The 21158-nt window shown below is 28.7% G+C and overlaps 4 protein-coding genes across 5 annotated transcripts in view; 1 reads left to right on the top strand and 3 right to left on the bottom strand.

Moving 5' to 3' along the window:
- Nucleotides 1-17532, bottom strand: part of LOC111682750 — a 51438-nt gene extending 33906 nt beyond the window's left edge. Inside the window, exon 1 of the mRNA XM_023444747.2 lies at nt 17457-17532. The gene's annotated coding sequence lies outside the window, so the exon portion shown is untranslated. The remainder of the gene's footprint in view (nt 1-17456) is intronic.
- The window catches only part of LOC111682736 (uncharacterized protein KIAA2012), a 53073-nt gene extending 35498 nt beyond the window's left edge, over nt 1-17575 (bottom strand). Inside the window, exon 1 of the mRNA XM_046952907.1 lies at nt 17457-17575. The gene's annotated coding sequence lies outside the window, so the exon portion shown is untranslated. The remainder of the gene's footprint in view (nt 1-17456) is intronic.
- Nucleotides 1083-14453, top strand: LOC111682734 (myb-like protein P). 2 transcript variants are annotated; one of them, XM_046952903.1, is made up of 5 exons: nt 1083-1346; nt 8420-8683; nt 11975-12295; nt 12370-13427; nt 13494-14453. In XM_046952903.1, exons 2-5 carry the CDS (start codon nt 8492-8494, stop codon nt 14137-14139), a joined length of 2217 nt encoding a protein of 738 aa, XP_046808859.1. In that variant the 5' UTR covers nt 1083-1346; nt 8420-8491; the 3' UTR covers nt 14140-14453. The 2 variants fall into 2 exon arrangements, with proteins under 2 accessions (XP_046808859.1, XP_023300498.2); XM_023444730.2 differs by having other exon boundaries at nt 12364-13427; nt 13494-14452.
- A 174-nt stretch (nt 17576-17749) lies between the features above and the next one.
- Nucleotides 17750-19925, bottom strand: LOC111682729 (actin-interacting protein 1). Its single transcript, XM_046952905.1, has 3 exons — nt 19056-19925; nt 18387-18993; nt 17750-18315 (listed from the first exon to the last, which is right to left on the bottom strand). Exons 1-3 carry the CDS (start codon nt 19752-19754, stop codon nt 18206-18208), a joined length of 1416 nt encoding a protein of 471 aa, XP_046808861.1. The 5' UTR covers nt 19755-19925; the 3' UTR covers nt 17750-18205.
- Nucleotides 19926-21158: the final 1233 nt, after the last annotated feature.

Here is a 21158-nt window from a genome sequence, read left to right as displayed (position 1 = left end):
AAAATACCTATAAACAATTATTAATTAAAAAAATCTTTTACACGATTACATACATACTAGGTCAGATTTCATATATATATATATATAAATATGAAAACATAACACGATTTATTTAGTTATTGATAAATTTCCGTAAAGAAAACAATTACCAAATTTAAACAATATGTTTATAAAAATTTTAACTTTATTGATCCTAATGGCTTTCAATGTCCCTAAGATATTAGCTGAAGTGCAAGGAGCTAAGGATATTAATACACAAGAAGAAGAAGCCTTAAAAAATATTATATATCCTTTGTGTTTGCCATCACAGACATATCAAATTCCTTATCCTTTCAATTGTTATTACTATTATGAGTGTATTAATGGTGTTGTAAAAATTAAACGGTGTCCTTTTGGTTTGGCTTTTGATTGGGTTCAATTGCGTTGTGTGCCAAAAGCTGAAGTAATATGTGGTACATTTATAAATTAAGTTTAAAGTAAAATTAATGTAAAATTGTTTATATTATTTGTATTTTTCTATCGATCTATTTTATGACTTTATCTTAAAACATTTGCATTTTTCAAAAATAAAAAATTTTTAAAATAAATGTACGAAATTTTCTTTCCTAAACAGGTTTTCTTTCCTTCTGGTTCCAAAAAAATCCATTCAAAAAGCTTAAAAATTATACAAATTTATCATGTTCCTTAAACAAAATATCTAATGTTGTTTTACTTTAACAAAAATCTTCTCATTTCAAATTATTAAGCATTAGATAAAATGAAAACTAAGAGATAAAATATTGAAATGAAAGTGTGACCATTGAATGTAGAAACGAAGAAAATGTCTCTTTTTTTTAAGAAAAAAAAAAAAAAAAAGAAAGAAAGCACAAGCCAAACAACTACTAAAATACTCTACATAATAAAAACAAATAAATGATCAGATTTTGATGTTGTAGTATTTGTTGTTGTTATTTCTTTTATTTTTTCAAAAAAAAAAAAAATTTTCTTTGAAAAAAAATAAAAAAGGGGCACGAAATGTATTGGACATTTGGGAAAAAAGAAATCTCCAACCTCAGACAAACTAGAAATTTTGGCAAATTAGAAGTGAGCAAACACGATACAAAGGTGGTGGACACGCAGAAAATTTCGAATTAAGCGACACAAAAAAAAAAAATAATATAAAAAACAAAAAGACATATTTTTTAATAGAAAAACTAAAACGTAATGGATTTTTCAATATAAAAGAAAGAATAAACTAGTAAATGTAACGGATTTTGTTTTAGATAACGTTTAAAAAGTTTATGTAAAAAACTAACTAAAAAACAACTAAAAGTTTACAGTAATGCAGATATAAATAGCAGAGCAAAGTAATAAATTTATAAAAGAAAAAGTTTAAATTAAAAATAAAATAAATTATGTAAAGAAATTGTTTAAAAATTTCAAATAAATTGTAAAATATTTTACAAAAAAAGTTTTGTTAAAAAAGTATCAATTATCTTTTTTAATAAAAATAATCTTAAAGTGTTTTTAAATAATTAAAAAAATACAAAAAATTGTAATTTGCAAAAAACTTTGGTAAAAGAATTCAAAATAAAAAGTGTTATATTAAAAAATTTTTAAAAATTATGAAAAATATATAAATTAACTAAATTTTTATTAAACGTGAAAAAATTTTTATTGAAAAAAAAAACGAATATTCAAGTTAAATTTTAAACAAAATTTAATTTCTTCAAAAATACTTTCAAAACTAAAAAAAAATCAAATAGAAACTGTGATACAATTATCTAAATATAAAATTAATATTTTCAACAAAATCAAACAAACATGCTCAAACATGTTTTAAACAAAGAAATTTAAAACAAAAATAAATAATCAAAAAAAATAATATAAATTCTCTTTAATCAAATATTTTAAAAAAGAAGATGTTATAAAAACAAGGATATTTCAAACCTTTCACATTTCTAGAAAAAAATTCACTAAATTTCAATTTCATTCAAAAAATTCTTCATCGATCTTTACAAATTTTATTGTAATATTTTTAAATCTATTGAAAAATTCAAAATTAGTCACTTATCTAATTGCTGCCAAAAGATATCCAGAAATTATATTCATTCATTATTTCATTAATAATTTGAATGATATTTAAGAAAAACTAGAATAAAGATAGTAAATAAATAAAAAAAAGTTGAAATGAGTTAAATATTAAAATTCTGACGATCAGTGATCAGTTTGTTATCTGAAAAAGAGTTTCATACAAAATGTTCTCTAAGAAGATCGATCAGTACCAAACGTCAGTAGTTATGAAACTCTGACGATCAGTGATCAGTTTGTTATCTGAAAAAGAGTTTTATACAAAATATTCTCTAAGAAGATCGATCAGTACCAAACGTCAGTAGTTATGAAAAAATTTTAAGTTGAAATCAATAAAATATTAAAACTCTGACGATCAGTAGTGGTGAAGCCGTCGTTATTTAAAGATTGTACTCTGAAAAGGAGTTTTATACATACATGTTCTATATTTGAGATTTAAATTAAATATTTGTTGAATAGACGACAGAGGATCTTGTCCAACCATCAAATACTAACGATCATTATCAAAAGATAGAAATTTGCTAAAGTTTTTCGTTTTAATTCATTCCTAAATGTAATTAAAAGATCAGAATCTGATCAAGTTTTCAATTAAAAAGGTAATCAGAATCTGAACAAGTTTTCAATTAAAAAGGTGATCAGAATCTGATCAAGTTTTCAAGTTAAAAGTGGATCAGAATCTGATCAAGTTTTCAACTAAAAAGGTGATCAGAATCAAATCATGTTTCCAAGAAAAACGTTTTTAGAATCTGATTTAGTTTTCAAGTTAAAAGTTGATCAGAATCTGATCAAGTTTTCAAGTTAAAAGTTGATCAGAATCTGATCAAATTTTCAAGTTAAAAGTTGATCAGAATCTGATTTAGTTTTCAAGTTAAAAGTTGATCAGAATCTGATCAAGTTTTCAAGTTAAAAGTGGAACAAAATCTGATCAATTTTTCAAGTTAAAAGGTGATCAGAATCAGATCATGTTTTCAAGTTAAAAGTTGAGTAGAATCTGATCAAATTTTCAAGTTAAAAGTTATCAGAATCTGATCAAGTTTTCTAGTTAAAAGTTGAATCTGATTCTGATCAAGTTTTCAAGTTAAAAGTTGATCAGAATGTGATCAAGTTTTCAAGTTAAAAGTTGATCAGAATCTGTTTTCAAGTTAAAAGTTGATCAGAATTTTATTAAGTTTTTATTTAAAAAGTTGATCAGAATTTGATAAGGTTTTCAAGAAAAAAAGTTTTTCAGATCTGACCATCGTTTTTAGTAAAAAGTTGTTCAGAATCTAAATTACTTTTCTAGTAAAAAGTTGTTCAGAATCTGATCAATTTTTCGGATAACAAGCTATTCAAGATCTTATAAAGTTTTGAAGTAAAAAGTTTTTCAGAATCTGATCAAATTTTCTAGTAAAATGTTGTTCAGAATCAGATAAACTTTTCTAGTAAAATGTTGTTCAGAATCTGCAACTTTTTCTAGTAAAAAGTTTTTCATAATAAGATCAACGTTTCCAGAGAATTGTTGAGAACTAAATCAAGTTTTCTAGTGAAAAGTTGTTCAGAATCTGATCGAGTTTTTAAATAAAAAGTGGTTCAGAATCTAACAAACTTTTCTAGTTAAAAGTTGCTGAGATCTAATAAATTTTTTATCAAATCTAATAATTTTTTCTATCAAAATGTTGTTATGATCGTGATCTTCTTTCTGCTCAAAATCTGATCAACTTTTATTCATCCACTAATCCACTTTCTAGTAAAAAAATTTTTTAGAATTTTATTAAATTTTTCTTTGTAAAAAGTCGTTTAGATTCTGATTGATTTTACGCAAATGTTTTCGTGATCAAATTTTGTTTGTAAAAAGTTTTTTTTTCGAATCTGATCAAATTTTCAAATAAAATGATTTTTACAATTTAATTATGTTTTTTAACAAATCTAAGCAACTTTTCTATCAAAAAGTTTATGATCTTCATATCTATTGAAAATTTGTTTAAAATCTTCTCTATGGAAAATTTTTGTTCGATAATTTTAATGAAATTAAAATCTATAAAAAAATGTTATGCTTTTTCTATAAATAGGCTTTTTGGGGTCTTCACAAGACCCTTTTCCATAGAGAGAGATACTTTCTTTAAAAAAAATTTCTTTGCAAGATCATTTTCTATAAAATATAATTGTAGAAAGTTGTATATGTTCATAGATCTTACTCCAAAACTAGACAATCTATTCCTTTTTAATATTGTAGGCTTTTCCCCAATTTGTATACTTTGTTTTTTTCCAGCTGAACAAAATGTTTGTTTAGGAAAATTTTGAAATTTTTCTTACAGAAACATATAAAATATAATCTATAAAAAATAATAGCTACATGAGAAAAAAATTTTTTGTCATTAGCACAAAAATAAGTATCTTTTTGAAACAAATAAAAAAAATCCATAAAGAACTTAATACAACAATACTTAGCTGTCATTGTCCAAAAGCAAATACTATTTAAAATAAATCTATTTTTGTAAACGACACACAAAATTAAATATAAATATATAAATCTCTTAAAAGAAAACTCAAAGTTGAAAAACCTGGAGAATATGAGTCAATTTTTGAAAATGAAAAATTAGTAAAACAGACAAGTTGACAACAATTTGAAATTATTTTGAAAATAACAAAGAAACTAAGAACATTTTCACACACTTTTATGTGACTGGAACTAGAAAGACAACAAAATTTTGTTTCGTGTGAGCAAAATTTTTGGGATTTGTAGTTTTAATAATTTGTTTTTGTATATGTAGTAGTAGTAGTAGTTAGTTAAGTGCAGTAAATATCTTTGTGGGTATTACCTTTGATGGGGGACTTATCTTGTTGATGTTGTTGTTTTTCTTTTTCGGTTAATACTTGTCAATGTGATTTTGGCTAATGTGATTATGTATGTATATTTACGAAATAGCACAAATTTTTAAAAATAAATAAAAATTTACAAAAACTACAAAACAATACTGAATTAAAAGACAAAAAAAAAAAAGAAGAAAAAAACCTAGCCAAGCAAACCAGCTAAAACAGCATCCATCTAATGTCACCCATTCAGCCAGCTAAATAACAATTCAAAATAACAAAAAAAAAAAAAAAAAAAAAACAACAAAACATTTGCAATAAGTGTATTAGTTGGTTGTACCTTTCAGCTGAATCTAGTAGTTTTCAAATAAAATATATTGGAATGAAAAAAATTCCTTTATTCATTAGATGTGATGAAGATGATGATACATTTACATAGATATACTACACATGCAGTTGGGCCATATCCACAAACATACACATTGACACATACATACATACATACATACATACATACATACATACATACATACATACATACATACATACATACATACATACATATGCTAAACATTTGTAAATGCAGTTTTGTACATAATGCATACGTTTGTATGTAAGTTAGTCTGTATTTAGTTTCAGAGTTGTAGGTTCCTGGGGGGAGAAAAGGGGAAGGGGAACGTAATGAAATTGAGACTTTATATTCCAAAGAAACTTTTTGTAAAGAAAAGTTTCTTATAAATATACTTTTTGTATAGAAAAGTGTCTTGCAATGTACATTTTTGCACACAAAAGGATCTCGTAAACACATATTTACAGAAAAAAGGGTCTCGCAAATACATGTTTCTTATAAAAGCGTCTCGCAAAGTTACTTAATGCGTAAAAAAGTCTCACAAACATAAATTTATCTAGCAAAAGGTCTCTCAAATACAGTTTCCTAAAGAAAACTGCCTTGTAAGAAACACTTCTATAAAAAAAGAGTCTCGCAACCAGACATTTTTCTTTAGAAAACATTCCCTACAAGACATTATTCTTCCTTTACTTCCTTAAAAAGATATCTTGCAAAGACACAATTCTAAGGAAAATATCATATTATTATAGAAAATAGGGACCTATTAAAAAAAAGTATCGCATATACATATAATCGAAGGATATTTTCGAGCAGGACTCACTTCAATTAAAAAAGGGGTTCGCATAGGTACTTCTCGTAAAGAAATTAGTCTCGCAAGAACATTAATTAGAGTAGGGTATTGCATTTCTATAGAAAAATGTATACAATTCTCTATCTTGCAAACTTGCAAAAGCTTATTTCTGAAGAAAATGGTATCACGAACTTGTAAAAGCTTATTTCTGAAGTCTCGCAAATACATTTATTAATAGTGTAGGCTTTGGAATTTCTATAGAAAAACGCCTCGCAAACATGCAATACATTTTTCTATCTTGCAAACTTGCAAAAGCTCATTTCTGAAAAAAATGGTCTCGCGAACTTATAAAAGCTCACTGCTGAAGAAAATGGTCTCGCGAACTTGTAAAAGCTCATTTCTGAAGAAAATGGTCTTGTAAAGACACAACTTTTCTAGAATTTAGTCTCGCAAATACATACCTCTATAGAGGTAACACATTTTTATAGAAAAATAAGAAAAGATACAATTCTTAAGAAATATGTCTCGAAAAAAGAAATTTCCATAAAAAAGCGCTTGCAAAGTAACATTTCTGAAGAAAATAGTCTCGCAATAGTCTCGTTTCTCAAATTCATAATGAAATTAAAAGATCTCGCAAAATCATTTGTCTACAGTAAATAATGTCGCAAGGAGATTGCTCTATAGAAAAGAGTCTCGCGTAGAAACTTGAAAAAGAAATGTGTTTCGTAAAAACTATTTTCTATAGAATAGTGTCTCGCAAAGATATTTTCCTATAAAACAGTGTCTCGCAGAAACATTTTTCTTTAGAAAATGGTCTCGAAAGTTATATTTGTTAAGAAATAGGTCTCACAAAGTCATTTTTCTATAAAGAAGATCTGACAAAATAAAATTTCAAACTAAATGGAACTCTTAAAGATTTTTTCTCTCGCAAAGACATTTTCGTATAAAACAGTGTCTCGTAGAAAGATTTTTCTTTAAAAATGGTCTCGTAAAGTTATATTGGTTAAGAAATGAGACTCGCAAATAAATGTTTCTTCAAAGAAGGTCTTGCAAAGTAATATTTAAAAAGAAATGGATCTCTCAAAGACTTTTCTATACAATAAGGTCTTGCAAAGACATTTTCCCATAGAACAATGTCTCGCAGAAACATTTTTCTTAAGAATTGTTTCGCAAAGACATTTTCCCATAGAACATTGTCTTGCAGAAACGTTTTTCTTTAGAAAATTAACAAAATAACATTTCAAACTAAATGGAACTCTCAAAGACATTTTCATCTCGCAAAGTGTAAGACAAAATAATATTATAAAACATAGAGGAGAGTCTGAAATAGAATCATTTCTATAAAAAAAAGTGTTTAAAAATCACTTTAAATTCAACAGACCACCACCCCCCCCCCCTAAAACTACGCCTATCCTAAATAAATTTCAAAAAAATATTGAGGTGTCTCCAAGTATTTTACGACTTATTGTGTAGCCATTAGAAAAAAAATAAGATTTTTATTTTCTGAAGGAAAAACAAAAAAATGCATTCGCTAAATTAAAATTGGCTAATACATGCAATTGTTGTTGTTGCTTGAACCGGTAAAAATAGCAGCCCTCGGACAAAAAAAAACATATATAATACTGAAAATACACATGCATTACAAAATCTAAGTATTTCAACACAAAATAATATAAATCCACAACATATAGAACAGTTTCTGGTGGACAAAGAGATTTAAGCGAAAGAAATTTTTGAACAAAAAAAAAAAAAAACAAATTTGACAATTGAAATAAATTGACAAACTTTTGAATATCAAAAAAAAAAAAGGAAAAATCAATTAAAACTAAATTTATATTAATTAAAGATTAGTTCCTAAACAAACAAATAACTTAAAAAAGAAAAATTCTTTAATTTTGTATATTTATTTGTAATTTCCACAAATTTCTATAAATTATTATCAATAAGTGATGATATTTCATTTGCTATCATTATATACCACACGACGTATACTTAATAAATGATTAGCTTATCACTTAAATTACTCATACTCTTACCATCTTACTCCCTCCCTCTCTCTCTCTCTTTTAAAACACAAACTTTCTCTATACAAGAATATCTTTGCAAAACAAAAGGAAAAACCAAATTTTGACTAAGAAACTGCAAAACAAAACAAATAAACAGTTAATATAAATAAAAGAGAGAAAATAGCTCTCTCTTTCTCTTTCAAAGATTTTCTTTTTGAAAACACACTTATTTAACACATAATAACAAAACAAACAAAAAAAAAACAGGCATTTTATTGATGTCATTGATGATTTATCTTTCAAATGTTTTTCTTGTTGTTTTTGTTATTATTTTTTGTTAGTGCGTGATGTGTTTGCGCGCCAAATTGAAAAAAAAAAAATAATAAAATATTTTGTAAATTTAAAATTTTATAGTCCATTTAATGACTTAAATCTTTATAAATTCTAAAATATATGTTTAAAAACAAACTATATTAAAATTAAATTATGGAACATAATAATGCAACAACAACGAATTTGCGCCAACAGCAGCAGCAACAGCAACAACAACAATCGTCTAGAGAACAACAATTAACACAAAAATTACAAGAGCAACAACATCAGCACCAGCAACAACAAACAAATAATAACAACAATGAAAATCAACAACAATTTTGCTTAAGATGGCATAATCATCAGGTAAGTAAAAAATTTTATGAAAAAAAAAATTAAAAATTTTTAATTTAATTAGAAAATTAAAAAAATGATTGGACAGTGATGGTAAAATATCATTTTTTATATATAGTATGAAACAACCTAAGCATACAGTTTCTTCTTATGTTTGTGTGTCAACAAAACTTTGTTGTTCCGCGGTGCCAAACTGTCTGTTTGACTACAAAAGATTATTGAAAGAAAACATAGAATATCGACTTCTCTACTGATGGCTTTATGGTAGATGTCTTTGCTGAAAACAAGTTAAGCGAAGACACTCAAACAACTTGCGAAGACGTCTTTTCTATAGAATAGACATAACTTTTTATGTTTTCAATAGAAAAATGTCAGGTAGAGACTGTTTTCTATACAAAAATGTCTAGTAGAGACCGTTTTCTGTAGAAAAATGTTTTGTAGAGAATGTTTTCTATCGAACAACAACAACTTTAATATACTTTTTTTATAGAAAAATGTCTTGTAGATAATGTTTTCTAAAGAAAAACGTATTATGGACTATTTTCTAGAGAAAAATGTATTGCAGAGACAGTTTTCTAAAGAATTTCTTCTAAATAATGTTTTTTTTTTTATAGAAAAATGTCTTGTGAAGACTGTTTTTCTATAGGAAAACGTCTTGTAGAGACTTTTTTCTATAGACAAATATCAAGTGGAGACTGTTTTCTTTAGAAAAACGTATTGTAGAGAATGTTTTCTACCGGAAAAAGTATTGTAGTGAATGTTTTCTACAGAAAAAAAGTATTGAAGCGATTGTTTTCTATTAAAAAGGCGTGTAGAGACTGTTTTCTTTAGAAAAACATTAGTAGAGACTTCTATAAAAAGAAATGATTTGAAAGAAATGTAATATCATGTAGAGAATGTTTTCTACAGAAAATAGTATTGAAGAGATGGTTTCCTATAGAAAAAAGTCATGTAGAGACTGTTTCCTTTAGAAAAACATTAGTGTAGAGACTTCTCTAGAAAAATGTCTTGTGTTTTCTATATAAAAATATCATGTAGAGCCTGTTTTCTATAGAAAAATGTTATGTAGATTTTTGTAGAGAATGTTTTTTTTTATAGAAAATGTCTAGTAAAAACGGTTATATATATAGAAAAATGTTTTTCAAAGAAAATTGTCTAGTAAAGATAGTTTGTAAAGAAATTTTTTTTATATAGAAAACGGCTTATAAAGTTTGCTGAACATTTTATTTGATAAAAATAATTAAATTTTCATTAAAATCTAAATCTAAAAGGTAAAATAATCACAAAAAATTGGGAATTTTTCATAAAAATTCCATTTCTTTAGTAAAAAAAAATTTTGGAAAAGTTTTCCATTATTTTTTTTATAAAAATCCATAAAATTCGCTTATAATATGTGGATTTTTTTCTCTTCCCATTTAAAATACATATATGCACAAGACAACACTTCAATTTATTTATAAAAACACACACATACACATACATTTCTATATACAAATGTTTGTATAATTTGAAAAAAAAAAGTTGTCAAATGACTGGACATTTTGCGCTTACTAAAAATGTTCAAAATGTCATTTGCTATAAAAGAAAAATAAATAAATATCCAAAATAATACTATTTTTATACACAAGAAAAAAAAGAAAATAATTTGTTTTAGTTGTTTTTTTTTGTAGTGGTGTCCATAAGCAATGGATTTTTACTAGGAAATTTTTGTCGCTTATGGGACAAAATTTTTATTTTTAAATAAATAAAAAAAAATACATCGAATTTGGATGAGCTTCAATGTGCAAATAGCTAAAGATTGTATCTGTTTGTTGGTGTATTCGACAATCCAAAATTTTGTCTGTAAAAATAAAATTAACAAAACTGTTGAAGCGCAGGAAAGCCAAAACAAAATACAAATAAAAATTTTGTGCAAGCAATTTGCCAAAAAACAAACAAACAATCTAAAATATAATTTAGCAAGTAATATTTCTATATTCGGTTGTGCCGAATCTTATATACCCTTCACCAAGTATGTTTTACAAAACAGTTTTTATTTATTTTGTATCTCTGCACACATGCCACACAAATAAATATAAACTGTAACAGAAAGAAATATTAACCGCTGTACTGTAATACCGCCGTCAAACTGTATTACCACCCTCAAACAAATATCAGCTGTATTACCAACATGTTACTGCTTTATCTCCTTGTTCTTGTTATACCCACTTACCTTCGTGAGAACAGAACATACAAAAAAATACACAGCTGAATAAAACCAAATACATCTCCACACGCACATGTACATCTTTATCCAATTTACAGTGTTGTTGTTGCTTTTTTAACAAAGCATGAAAAAAATGTGGCTTTTTTGATGAAATTTTCAGAGGTTGTCTCGGATTTTTGCTCATATCTCCGTTATTTATAGACCGATTTTGCTGATTTTAAATAGCGATCTTCTCGAAAGCATTTCAAACTGAATTATTGAAGATTCGGATCTCGCCGATATCTGGGGACTTCTTAAAACTGATTTCAACAGACAGACAGACAGACGGACATGGCTTAATCGACTCCGCTATCTATAAGGATCCAGAATATATATACTTTATAGGGTCGGAAAATTATATTATAGAAATTACAAACGGAATGACAAACTTATATATACCCTTCTCACGAAGGTGAAGGGTATAAAAATCATATTTATATGCAAAAAAACAGAAGGAAAACTTATGAAAACTACTTTGGCTGTTGCAATATTTTGAAATGTGTGTAAGAAAATATTTGGACAGTTTTAATGAAATGAGATTTATTAATATTTGGAAACACTCGCAACAAATATTAGACACAACATATTTTCTGTTTTAATTACATTTAGAATTTTTAGAAAAATAAGAAAAACATCGCAAATTGACAGCAGGCAAAAGAAATAAAGGGACTCAAAAAAATTGTCTGTGTTTGTTTTTTTAATTTAATAAGTAAAAAATTCTATATACGTCTGTACCGAACCCTTTAATACCCTTCTCTTAAAGTTTCTTATATTTTTTTGTTGGTAAATAATCTTTCATTCCTTGCCCTGCCAGCAAGGCAGCAAGGAAGGACAGACAGAAAAAGTATCAAATTTATACTATAAAATTACAAACTAAATGTTAAACCTATATATACCCCAGTAGGGCAAACAAATAATTTACAAAATAAGAGTTTTTTTTTTAAGAAAAACAAAGTGTTGAAAGAAATTTACATTTAGTTTAAAACAGAATTTGTTTAAATTCCTAAAAAAAATTTCGTTCTATTTCTTTTTACTTTTCTTTTTTGTCTAAATTACAGACCAGTTTATTAAGTACACTGCCCGTATTACTTGATCAAAGTCATTTAACAGATGTCACTATATCAGCCGAGGGACGCACTTTACGTGCTCATCGTGTGGTTTTAAGTGCTTGCAGTTCTTTCTTTTTGGAAATTTTTCGCACTCTAGAATCGACTCATCATCCGGTTATTATAATACCGGGAGCCACTTTTAATGCCATAGTATCGTTGCTAACGTTTATGTATTCCGGTGAGGTGAATGTGTATGAGGAACAGATACCCATGCTTTTGAGTTTGGCCGAGACGTTAGGCATTAAGGGTTTGGCAGATGTGCACAATAATGTGAGTTTTATTTTTTAGCTTTAAATTAATTTTTTTCCTTTTTCTTTTTACAATTTTTGTTTCTTTAGTTACAGAAACCTTGTAAAACCCCCACAGACAAAGAGCCTTTACATAGCCCTAAAGATGAATTACTTAAATCACCCACGCCCCCTTCTCCCACGCCCACTGCAGCCTCCTCAAGTGTTAACTTTATTTTGCCTAGCACACCCACCGTCTCTTCGAATTTAAATAACTCCCTGCCCTCAGCCAATTTTAATCCTCTTTTATCTAACAAATTTCCTTCTCCTTTGGAAAATTTCTTTTTGAAATCTTTACAATTCTATCCGAATCTAATGCATCAGCCTTTAAACTTTTCCCAAACTGCCTTAAACAAGACTTCGGAGCTATTGGCCAAATATCAGCAACAATGTAATCTTTATCAAGCCAATATGGCTATTACTCCCAAAGACTTATTGCCCTCGCTCATGCACTCTGAGGAAGAGTTACAAATGGCCAAAAGATTTTGTTCGGGTTTGGATAAGAAATCTCCACTCAGCTCTCAACAAATGCAGCAAAATCAACATTCTCTACAGCAGCAAAAAGACATTAAACGTATCGACAAAATAGTGGAAAATTTACGTGTTTCAAGTACCGCCGCCGGAGGTGGAGCAAGCTCTAGTAGTAAACTGGAAAAGGGGCCGTCGGATAGTTTAACCAACTCCCCCTTGTCAACACATTTACATGCACAACTCTCGCCCTTAAGCATTAAAACTTCTATGGAAAACTATAGCTCTACTCCCTCGCCCTTAATCAATAGCAAATCTTCAATCTTTTCGAACACTGGTCACACCGACAACTCTAATACTTTGCACTCACAATTGCCTTATAATATCTCGCCGGAGGATCAATTAAAACTGCAGCAACATTTAGATAAATATGCTCAATCTTGTGCTCGCACCATGGAGGTGGCCAATGAAAGTTTAAAAAATGAGGCAGCCCGATTAATGTCCAATGAAAAACTAAGCTCTACCCAAAGTCCACAAACAAAAGCTCCTTCCAACTCAAAATTATATGCCACTTGTTTTATTTGTCACAAACAATTGAGCAATCAATATAATTTAAGAGTGCATTTGGAAACGCATCAAAATGTGAGGTTAGTTTGAAGTAAAAACAAAAACAATTTAAACAAATTACTAATTTTCTTTGATTTTCTTTAAAGATATGCCTGTAATGTTTGTTCTCATGTCTCTCGTAGCAAGGATGCTTTACGTAAACATGTATCCTACAGACACCCGGGGGCTCCTTCGCCCTGTGAAACTGAGGCCAGAAGGAAAAGGGCAAATAAGGTTTTGGCCTCCCAGTTAAATGCTGCAGCAATGGCTCACAACTCACCCTCCTCAGGAGAGGTAACACCCACCTCACCCAATACTTTAACACACTTTCCCACAGCCTCTACCACCAGCAGTAGCTCCACAACAAATGATTTAAATTGTAATGAAAATTCTACTTTAACAGCCGCCCAATTAAGTTCAGCCTATCAAATGTTTATGCCCAATCAGTTTCATTTAGCAGCGGCAGCAGCTCAACAGCAGCAACAGCAACAACAAACCAACGAACAATCATCACCAAACTGTTCAGTGGCTTCTTTACCCCCTAAAGAATTTAGTCATAATTTAAGCTCTGCAACCTCCACCTCCTCTGCACTTTTAAATAATACACAATGTAGTCCTTCACACGAAACCACGAAATCTTCTCCCGTACCCATCAACAACAATACAACAACAACATCCCCACATAATCCTAACGATCTTACAACGAATACTAATAATGTAGAAGCGAGCTTAAGTCCTAATTTGAATACTTAAGATTATGGACTTTTTAAAATATAATTAAGGTTTTCTTTTGGGAAAACAATTTAGCTAAATACCACCACCAATATGTTACTTTTAAAATACCAACCCAATGTCTAGTCCCAACTGTGATATATTTGAAAAAAAGTCATCCCTTTGTTAAAAAAAAAAACTTTTAAACTTTCCCCAAAAAGGACTATTGTTTGAAGGAAGTAAAGATTTTCACGTCTAAAGTCTAGACTACGGTCTGGTCTATAGTCTAGTCAATTTTCCCTATATAGTCAAGTCTATAGTCTAGTCTATAGTTTAGTTAAAATTCTATAGTCTAGTCTATAGTCTAGTCTATAGTCTAGTCTATAGTCTAGTCTATAGTCTAGTCTATAGTCTAGTCTATAGTCTAGTCTATAGTCTAGTCTATAGTCTATAATCTAGTTTATAGTCTTGTCTATAGTCTAGTCTAGTCTTTTGTCGATTCTATAGTCAAGTCTTAAGTCTAGTCTATAGTCTAATCTATAATCTAGTCTATAGTTTAGTATATAGTCAAGTCTATAGTCTAGCCTATAGTCTAGTTTAAAATCTATAGTCTAGTCTACAGTCAAGTCTATAGTCTAGCCTATAGTCTAATCTATAGTCTAGTTTAGTCTATAGTCAAGTCTTTAGTCTAGTTTGTAGTCAAGTCTATAGTCTAGTCTATAGTCTAGTCTATAGTATGTCTATAGTCTAGTTTATAGTATGTCTATAGTCTGGTCTATAGTCTGGTCTATAGTCTGTCTATAGTCTAGTCTATAGTCTAATCTATAGTCTATAGTTTAGTTTATGGTTTAGTCTATAGTCTAGTCTACAGTCTAGTGTATAGTCTAGTCTATAATCTAGTCTATAGTCCAGTCTAGTCTTTAGTCTTTTTCTATATTTGTTTAATTTCTAACTTCTCACAAAGTTTTTTTAAGCTTTATCTCTCCCAACACAATAGTTCTTCTTAAATTTTGTCTTATTATCTTATATTTAATAATTCCTTTTCTATTATTTAATATTTAAAATATTGGAGGCTTATCTTAGTTTTAAATTACTAGTTGATTTATGTTTATTTACAAATGTTTTTTTTTTTTTGTTAATTATTTACTCCTATGGCGCATAAATGGAAACGTTTCGCTTTGTTCTTTTTTTGTTCTTCTCCGACTCGGGTCAAAATTGACTAGAATCACGAATACTCCGTGAACTCTTCTCTTTTAACTGATATTATTTCTCAACATCTAATAATTCTTTGCAAGAATAAACAATTTTGTTTTCCTTTAAAGCGACCTAAATATGTTATTATCACGAATATTCCCAAAACAATTCAATGATTTTAATAAATACATGAAAAAAAAATTCTCTTCAGATTAAAAACAAAATTTTGATGAAAGTTTAAAGGAAGGAAGGAAACCTATTTCAAATTTTATTCGCCATCGGAGATGTTTATTTCTAGCCTTTAGTTTATTTAAAAGTTTATAAAAATGCAACCATTCACTCGAATCACATAAACATTGTACACTTTTTCTACACTCTTTAGTTTAGTTTTTAAGTTAAGACAAAAAAACAAATTTTATACACTACATACACACAAACACACACCACAATGCACACAAAAGACAAATTTATACTATGTTTTCTTTTAAAATTTAAAAAAAAAAACAAAATAATATTGAAAATAAATTGTTTGGAATTAAAAAAATGGATATGGTGTTGTACTTTTAAAGGGTGGAAAAGTTTGCGAAAAAGTTTGAATTGTAAAAAAATGTTGAAAGATTTGACTTGATTGAAAGGTGAGTCACCTCTATAATGTATTTCAAAATAAATTTTATTCGAATTGCAATTATATTTTACAATTCGGTTTGCCGGTCCTTTACTAAAGTTAGAGCTTACTAAAACTTAGCTTTTACTGCGAAGACGTAATCAAAATGCAAAACAGAGTAGGGCTATTGGAAATAATGTTTGGTGAAAAACTAGTGAAGTTTATATAAGCGTGTCATTAAGATAATGTGTTTTAGTTTTGACATCCAAATATCGGATTTTTACTGTTATTAAAAATAAGATTAGATGTAAGTAAGAAAGTAAGTAAGTAAGTAAGTAAGTAAGCAAGCATTTAAGTAAGTAAGACAGTAAGTATGTAAGTAAGTAATTATGTAAGACAGTAAGTATAGGAGTAAGTAAGTTATTTAGTTAATAAGTAAATAAGTAGGTAAGTATAGTCAATCTTATACAGTTTATTCAATCTTGCATAAAGTCTACTCAATCTTGCATACAGTGTAGTCAATCTTGCATACAGTCTAGTCAATCTAGCATACAGTCTAGTCAATCTGGCATACAGTATAGTCAATGTTGCATACAGTCTACTCAATATTGCATACAGTCTAGTCAATCTTGCATATAGTCTATTCAATCTTGCGAACAGTCTAGTCAATCTTGCATACAGACTAGTCAATATTGCATACAGTCTAGCCAATCCTTCATACAGTCTAGTTAATCTTGCACACAGCCTTGCCAATCTTGCATACGGTCTATTTAATCTTGCATACTGTCTAGTCAATCTTACATACAATCTAGACAATCTTGCATACAATGCAGACACTCTTGTCTACAAATCTAAATTCTTCCCTATAGTCTACAGTACAAAATATAGTCCAGTCTATAGCATAGCCTCCAGTCTTGAACATAATCTACAATCTTGCCTTTAGTGTGGTATACAGTCTCATTCCTAGTCTAGCCAAAAGTTTTGTATATACTACAGTCTTGCACATAGCCTAATCTGCAATCTTGCCTTTAGTCTAGTATATAGACAAGTATAAGGATTTGTTAATAGTCTAATACGCAGTCGCCTCATTCATAGACTTGAGTCTAGTTTTGTATATAGTTCAAACTTTAGTCTAGTTTATATTATAGTATACAATCTTATCTATAGTCGAGTCTCTAGTTTAATCTATACATTCTAGTCTTTAGATAAAACTATATTATACACTGTAGTCTGCAGCTATATAGTTTTTGAAATATTCATAAAACTAACTACATATAAAACTGTTAACCAATTATTAAGAAAAAATCAAGGCAGTTCTACCATGATCATAAAGACTTATTTTCCTTAATAATACACCAAAAACTATCAAATCGATGAAATTACTCTTTAACGGTTTAAAAAAGAAATCCGCTTTCTGGATCACAAAAATATTTAACTATAGATCTAATTCAGTCATTACAAATTATATTTTAAATATTTAAAGATAGTGTTTCAGTTAAGGTGTATTTAAATTTTGGTAGTTTAAAGAGGCAGATAAAAAAAAAGATGATTTCATACATACCTGTGAAAAACTTGCTTATATTGTTAGTAGATGAAAATATGAAATTAAAAATGAGTTTTTGAACTGCGTTAAATGATAGAGAGTTAGATGAGTTAAAAAGTCTTGAATTTGTTAAAAATCTTGAGTCTTGAATAGAATCTTGATTAAATATGAAACTTGATTGAAGAATAACTTGTTTATCTATAAAACACAAAGAGAAATTAAACAAATTCTTAAAAAATAATATACTTAATCATTACCTTTTTATCATAATATTTGTTTTCTTGTTTTAAATATATCACTTTGTAAAAAAATTATTGCAAAATATGTTTTTTCTTTTTATTTTGTTTCTTGATATAAAATTTACGCTTCCAAAAACGTAGTTAGAATTAGAATAGAAAAGAATTGTGTGTAATTGTGTTTTTTTAAAGCAATTTGAAAACATCTACAATTAAAAAAAAGAAACATAAAATTATAACAAAACAGTTTAAATTGAAATAAATAAAAAAATATACGAACTTTTCTTTTTAAATACTTTGTAAATAATTATAAACAAATGCAAACGTAAAACAGGGCAGGAGTGAAAGTAGTTGTAATGATAACAGGACAAAATTGAGAATATAAAGTTACAAATAAAATGCAGTAGATGAAAACTTTCGAAGAAAGCCAAGAAAAATGAATAGTAGTAGTAGTTGTAGTTAATAATTTTTGTGTGTGTGTGTGTTTTAAAGATACAATTAATTGAGCATAAAGAAACACATTTATTTGAATTAAATGGTTTCAACATGCCAGACTTTGGTATTACAATCTTGACCGGTAGAGATCACAGTATTATTGTCCAACCATACTAAACGAGTAATTTGAGATTGAGGATGAGCGTCTAGTGGGAAAAAGAAAACGAACAAATGATTAATTTTTTTTTTGTAGAAATTATAAAACACAAGAACTTACTTTTAATGATGGTATGTTTACTTGGATTAGACACCGACCAGATGATAATAGTGGTATCCAAAGAACCACTAGCCACTAGAAGAGAATTAGGTGACCAGGCCACTGTATTAACTTTAGCATTATGGAAGCCCCATTCTTTATTATGAGCTGGTTTATATTCCTCTACTGAATACAATACCACTTTACGGTGAGCATCACAAGCCACCAAATACTTATTGTCGGGTGAGTAGCTGCAGTCGGTAACAGCACCCAAATGTTCCAATTCACATTTCAACTCCAAGCTAGTACCCTTCAGAGAGTAAACACGTAATTTTTGATCATCACCGCCTACAGCAATTTCTAGAGTTTCAGGATTGGCCGTAATACTGCTGGCTTCATATTTAATGGGTAAAGAGAAGACTTTCTTTTGATCTTGTACCAAAGTGATTTCCTTGACACAGGCCAAGGCAATAATGTTTTCGTTGCGTAGTATAGCCAAACCACGAGGTTGGCAATTTAGTTTGACTACATAGTCGGTGAAAGCATTGGATTCAATGCTAAATTGACGTAAACTATCATCAATGCCGCAGGTGTAGACAAAATCACCCCAAGCAGCAATGCCGTTCATCTAAAAGAAAACAATAATTAAATGACAAGTTCCTTTTTATTTTGAAAAAAATCTTTACATACTTGATTGCCATGTCCTGCACCTTGTACACGATCATTAACACCACTTCCAGAATTCCAGCTAGTAACAACACCATCATGACTGCCAGTATAAATAGTGCTACGATCATCACTTAAACCCAAAACCGTTATAGGTTTATTATGTCCCTTAATGACACGCAATGGTTTGGAAGGATCATTAACATCCAAGTAGCTAATATTACCGGACAACGAAACAGTTAATAAATGTTCTCCCTGCCACAAACAAGACACCTGTTGATCATCTACCGTGGTGCCCATAACAAATTCTGAGATCAATTCTCTAGTCTCAACATTCCACAGACGGCAAGTCTTATCACCGGAACAGGTTAACAATTGGGTACCATCGGGTTTCCATGCCACAGCATAGACACCACCCTTATGAGCAGGGCTACCAAATTCACCTATCAATTCCGAAGTGGCTCCATCATACATAAAAACTTTACCATCAAAACCAGCTGAGGCAAAGTATTTGCCATCGGGTGAATAACGTACGGCTTGTACGAAACGTGAGTGTTCTTGTTTGGTCATTTTGAATTTGAAGGGTGGACCCTCGAAAATGCCAATGGTATTGTCCTCACTGCCTGTTACTATACGGAAAGGTCTAGCGGGTCTAAAATCACATGAATTAATGGGTTTAGATTGTCCACTGATTTCACCCACAGAGGTACCGGTTTCAGTCATAAAAACATGACCAAAACGTTCACGTCCTTCGCCTACAACAACAATACGTTGATTGTCGGGAGACCAGGCAATATCCTTAATGGGTCCACCAATAGGTTGAAATTCATTTTTCAATATATGCTCCTTATTAACCGTATCCCAAATACGAATTTTACCCGATTGATCTAAAATATAAAACGAATAGCATTTAGTATTTCTTTTTTTCTAATAGGAAAACAATTTTTTTCTTAAAATAAAGAAAAACATTCTATAATTTCTATTACATATATATTATATACCATTCATAATGTCTCTATACCAGAGATTGTATACTACATGACTACTTTCTTCACACATCGTTGGTCATATACATAATTATAGGTTGCCTAGCTGCAGTAACATTTAAAACAAAAAGCCTCATAATACTTTTAACATTATTATATTAAATGCGGAAATAAAACAAAACATTCAAGATTTAGTCACTTTTTCACAAAACACAGCTTAACTTCATTCATAGCAATGGGAGATGCCGAAAGGGAATGAGTCATGTCTCATATTTTTAAACTTTCATTACAAATGAGGTTAAAATAACAGTTAATTTGGTAATTTTAGAAATTCAACTTATTTTGGTAGTGAATTTGTTTTTCTGGTTAATAATAAGAAAAAGGGGGAAACCAGAAAATGTTTGCAAGAAGAAAATTAATGCAATTTTTCTTTTCTATTAAAGTAAATTAAAACTATAACAGTTTCTTGTTTAAAAATGGGACTCGCTTTTTCTTTTGTTACTATTATTAATGAATCATATGTTGTGATAACGTTAGGTAAATAATAACTCATTTTTTAATCAAATATATTGAATGAATTATTTTGTTATCTATAGAAATATTTATATTTTAATTTCAAAGAAGTTTTATGCTTAATAAAAGTATTACGATGATAACATGTCGAATTGTTAAGGGGATTTTGTAGAAAATTTGAATACAAGTTTTCTTAAAGAAATATGTTACTTATTTCTGATTTGAAACACGTCCACTTCTATATGTATTAATTCAATAGCGAGAATATTGAGTCGAATGATTTTCTGATTGTTAATTATGCATTTTTTTAAAAAATTAGAAAAAGAACTGAACTAAAATTAAAATAGAATTATAACAGAACTGAACTGGAACAATTAAACACTAAAGGCCTTAGTTAGAAGTTATTCTTTTATTATAAATAAGTCCATAACTATGTTATTTATCTATCCATTTATCTATCTATTTATTTATCTATCTATTTATCTATTTATTTATCTATCTGTCTATCTATCTATCTATTTATCTATCTGTCTATCTATCTATCTATCTATCTATCTATCTATCTATCTATCTATCTATCTATCTATCTATTTATCTATCTATCTATCTATCTATCTATCTATCTATC

This window comes from Lucilia cuprina, chromosome 5 (assembly GCF_022045245.1).
Source record: "Lucilia cuprina isolate Lc7/37 chromosome 5, ASM2204524v1, whole genome shotgun sequence".
In the NCBI taxonomy this organism is placed as follows: Eukaryota; Metazoa; Arthropoda; class Insecta; order Diptera; family Calliphoridae; genus Lucilia; species Lucilia cuprina.
This window is presented reverse-complemented; position numbering and strand designations above follow the sequence as displayed.

Excerpts from the sequence above, each read along its gene's own strand:
- LOC111682729 (XM_046952905.1), bottom strand. The coding sequence starts at position 19,754 with ATGACTGAAACCGGTACCTCTGTGGGTGAAATCAGTGGACAATCTAAA. Across the intron at positions 18,994-19,055 it reads GTGCAGGACATGGCAATCAA|ATGAACGGCATTGCTGCTTG; the intron begins GTATGTAAAGAT and ends GTTTTCTTTTAG. Across the intron at positions 18,316-18,386 it reads TAAACATACCATCATTAAAA|ACGCTCATCCTCAATCTCAA; the intron begins GTAAGTTCTTGT and ends TTTTCCCACTAG.
- LOC111682734 (XM_023444730.2), top strand. The coding sequence starts at position 8,492 with ATGGAACATAATAATGCAACAACAACGAATTTGCGCCAACAGCAGCAG. Across the intron at positions 8,684-11,974 it reads TAAGATGGCATAATCATCAG|ACCAGTTTATTAAGTACACT; the intron begins GTAAGTAAAAAA and ends TCTAAATTACAG. Across the intron at positions 13,428-13,493 it reads GAAACGCATCAAAATGTGAG|ATATGCCTGTAATGTTTGTT; the intron begins GTTAGTTTGAAG and ends TTTTCTTTAAAG.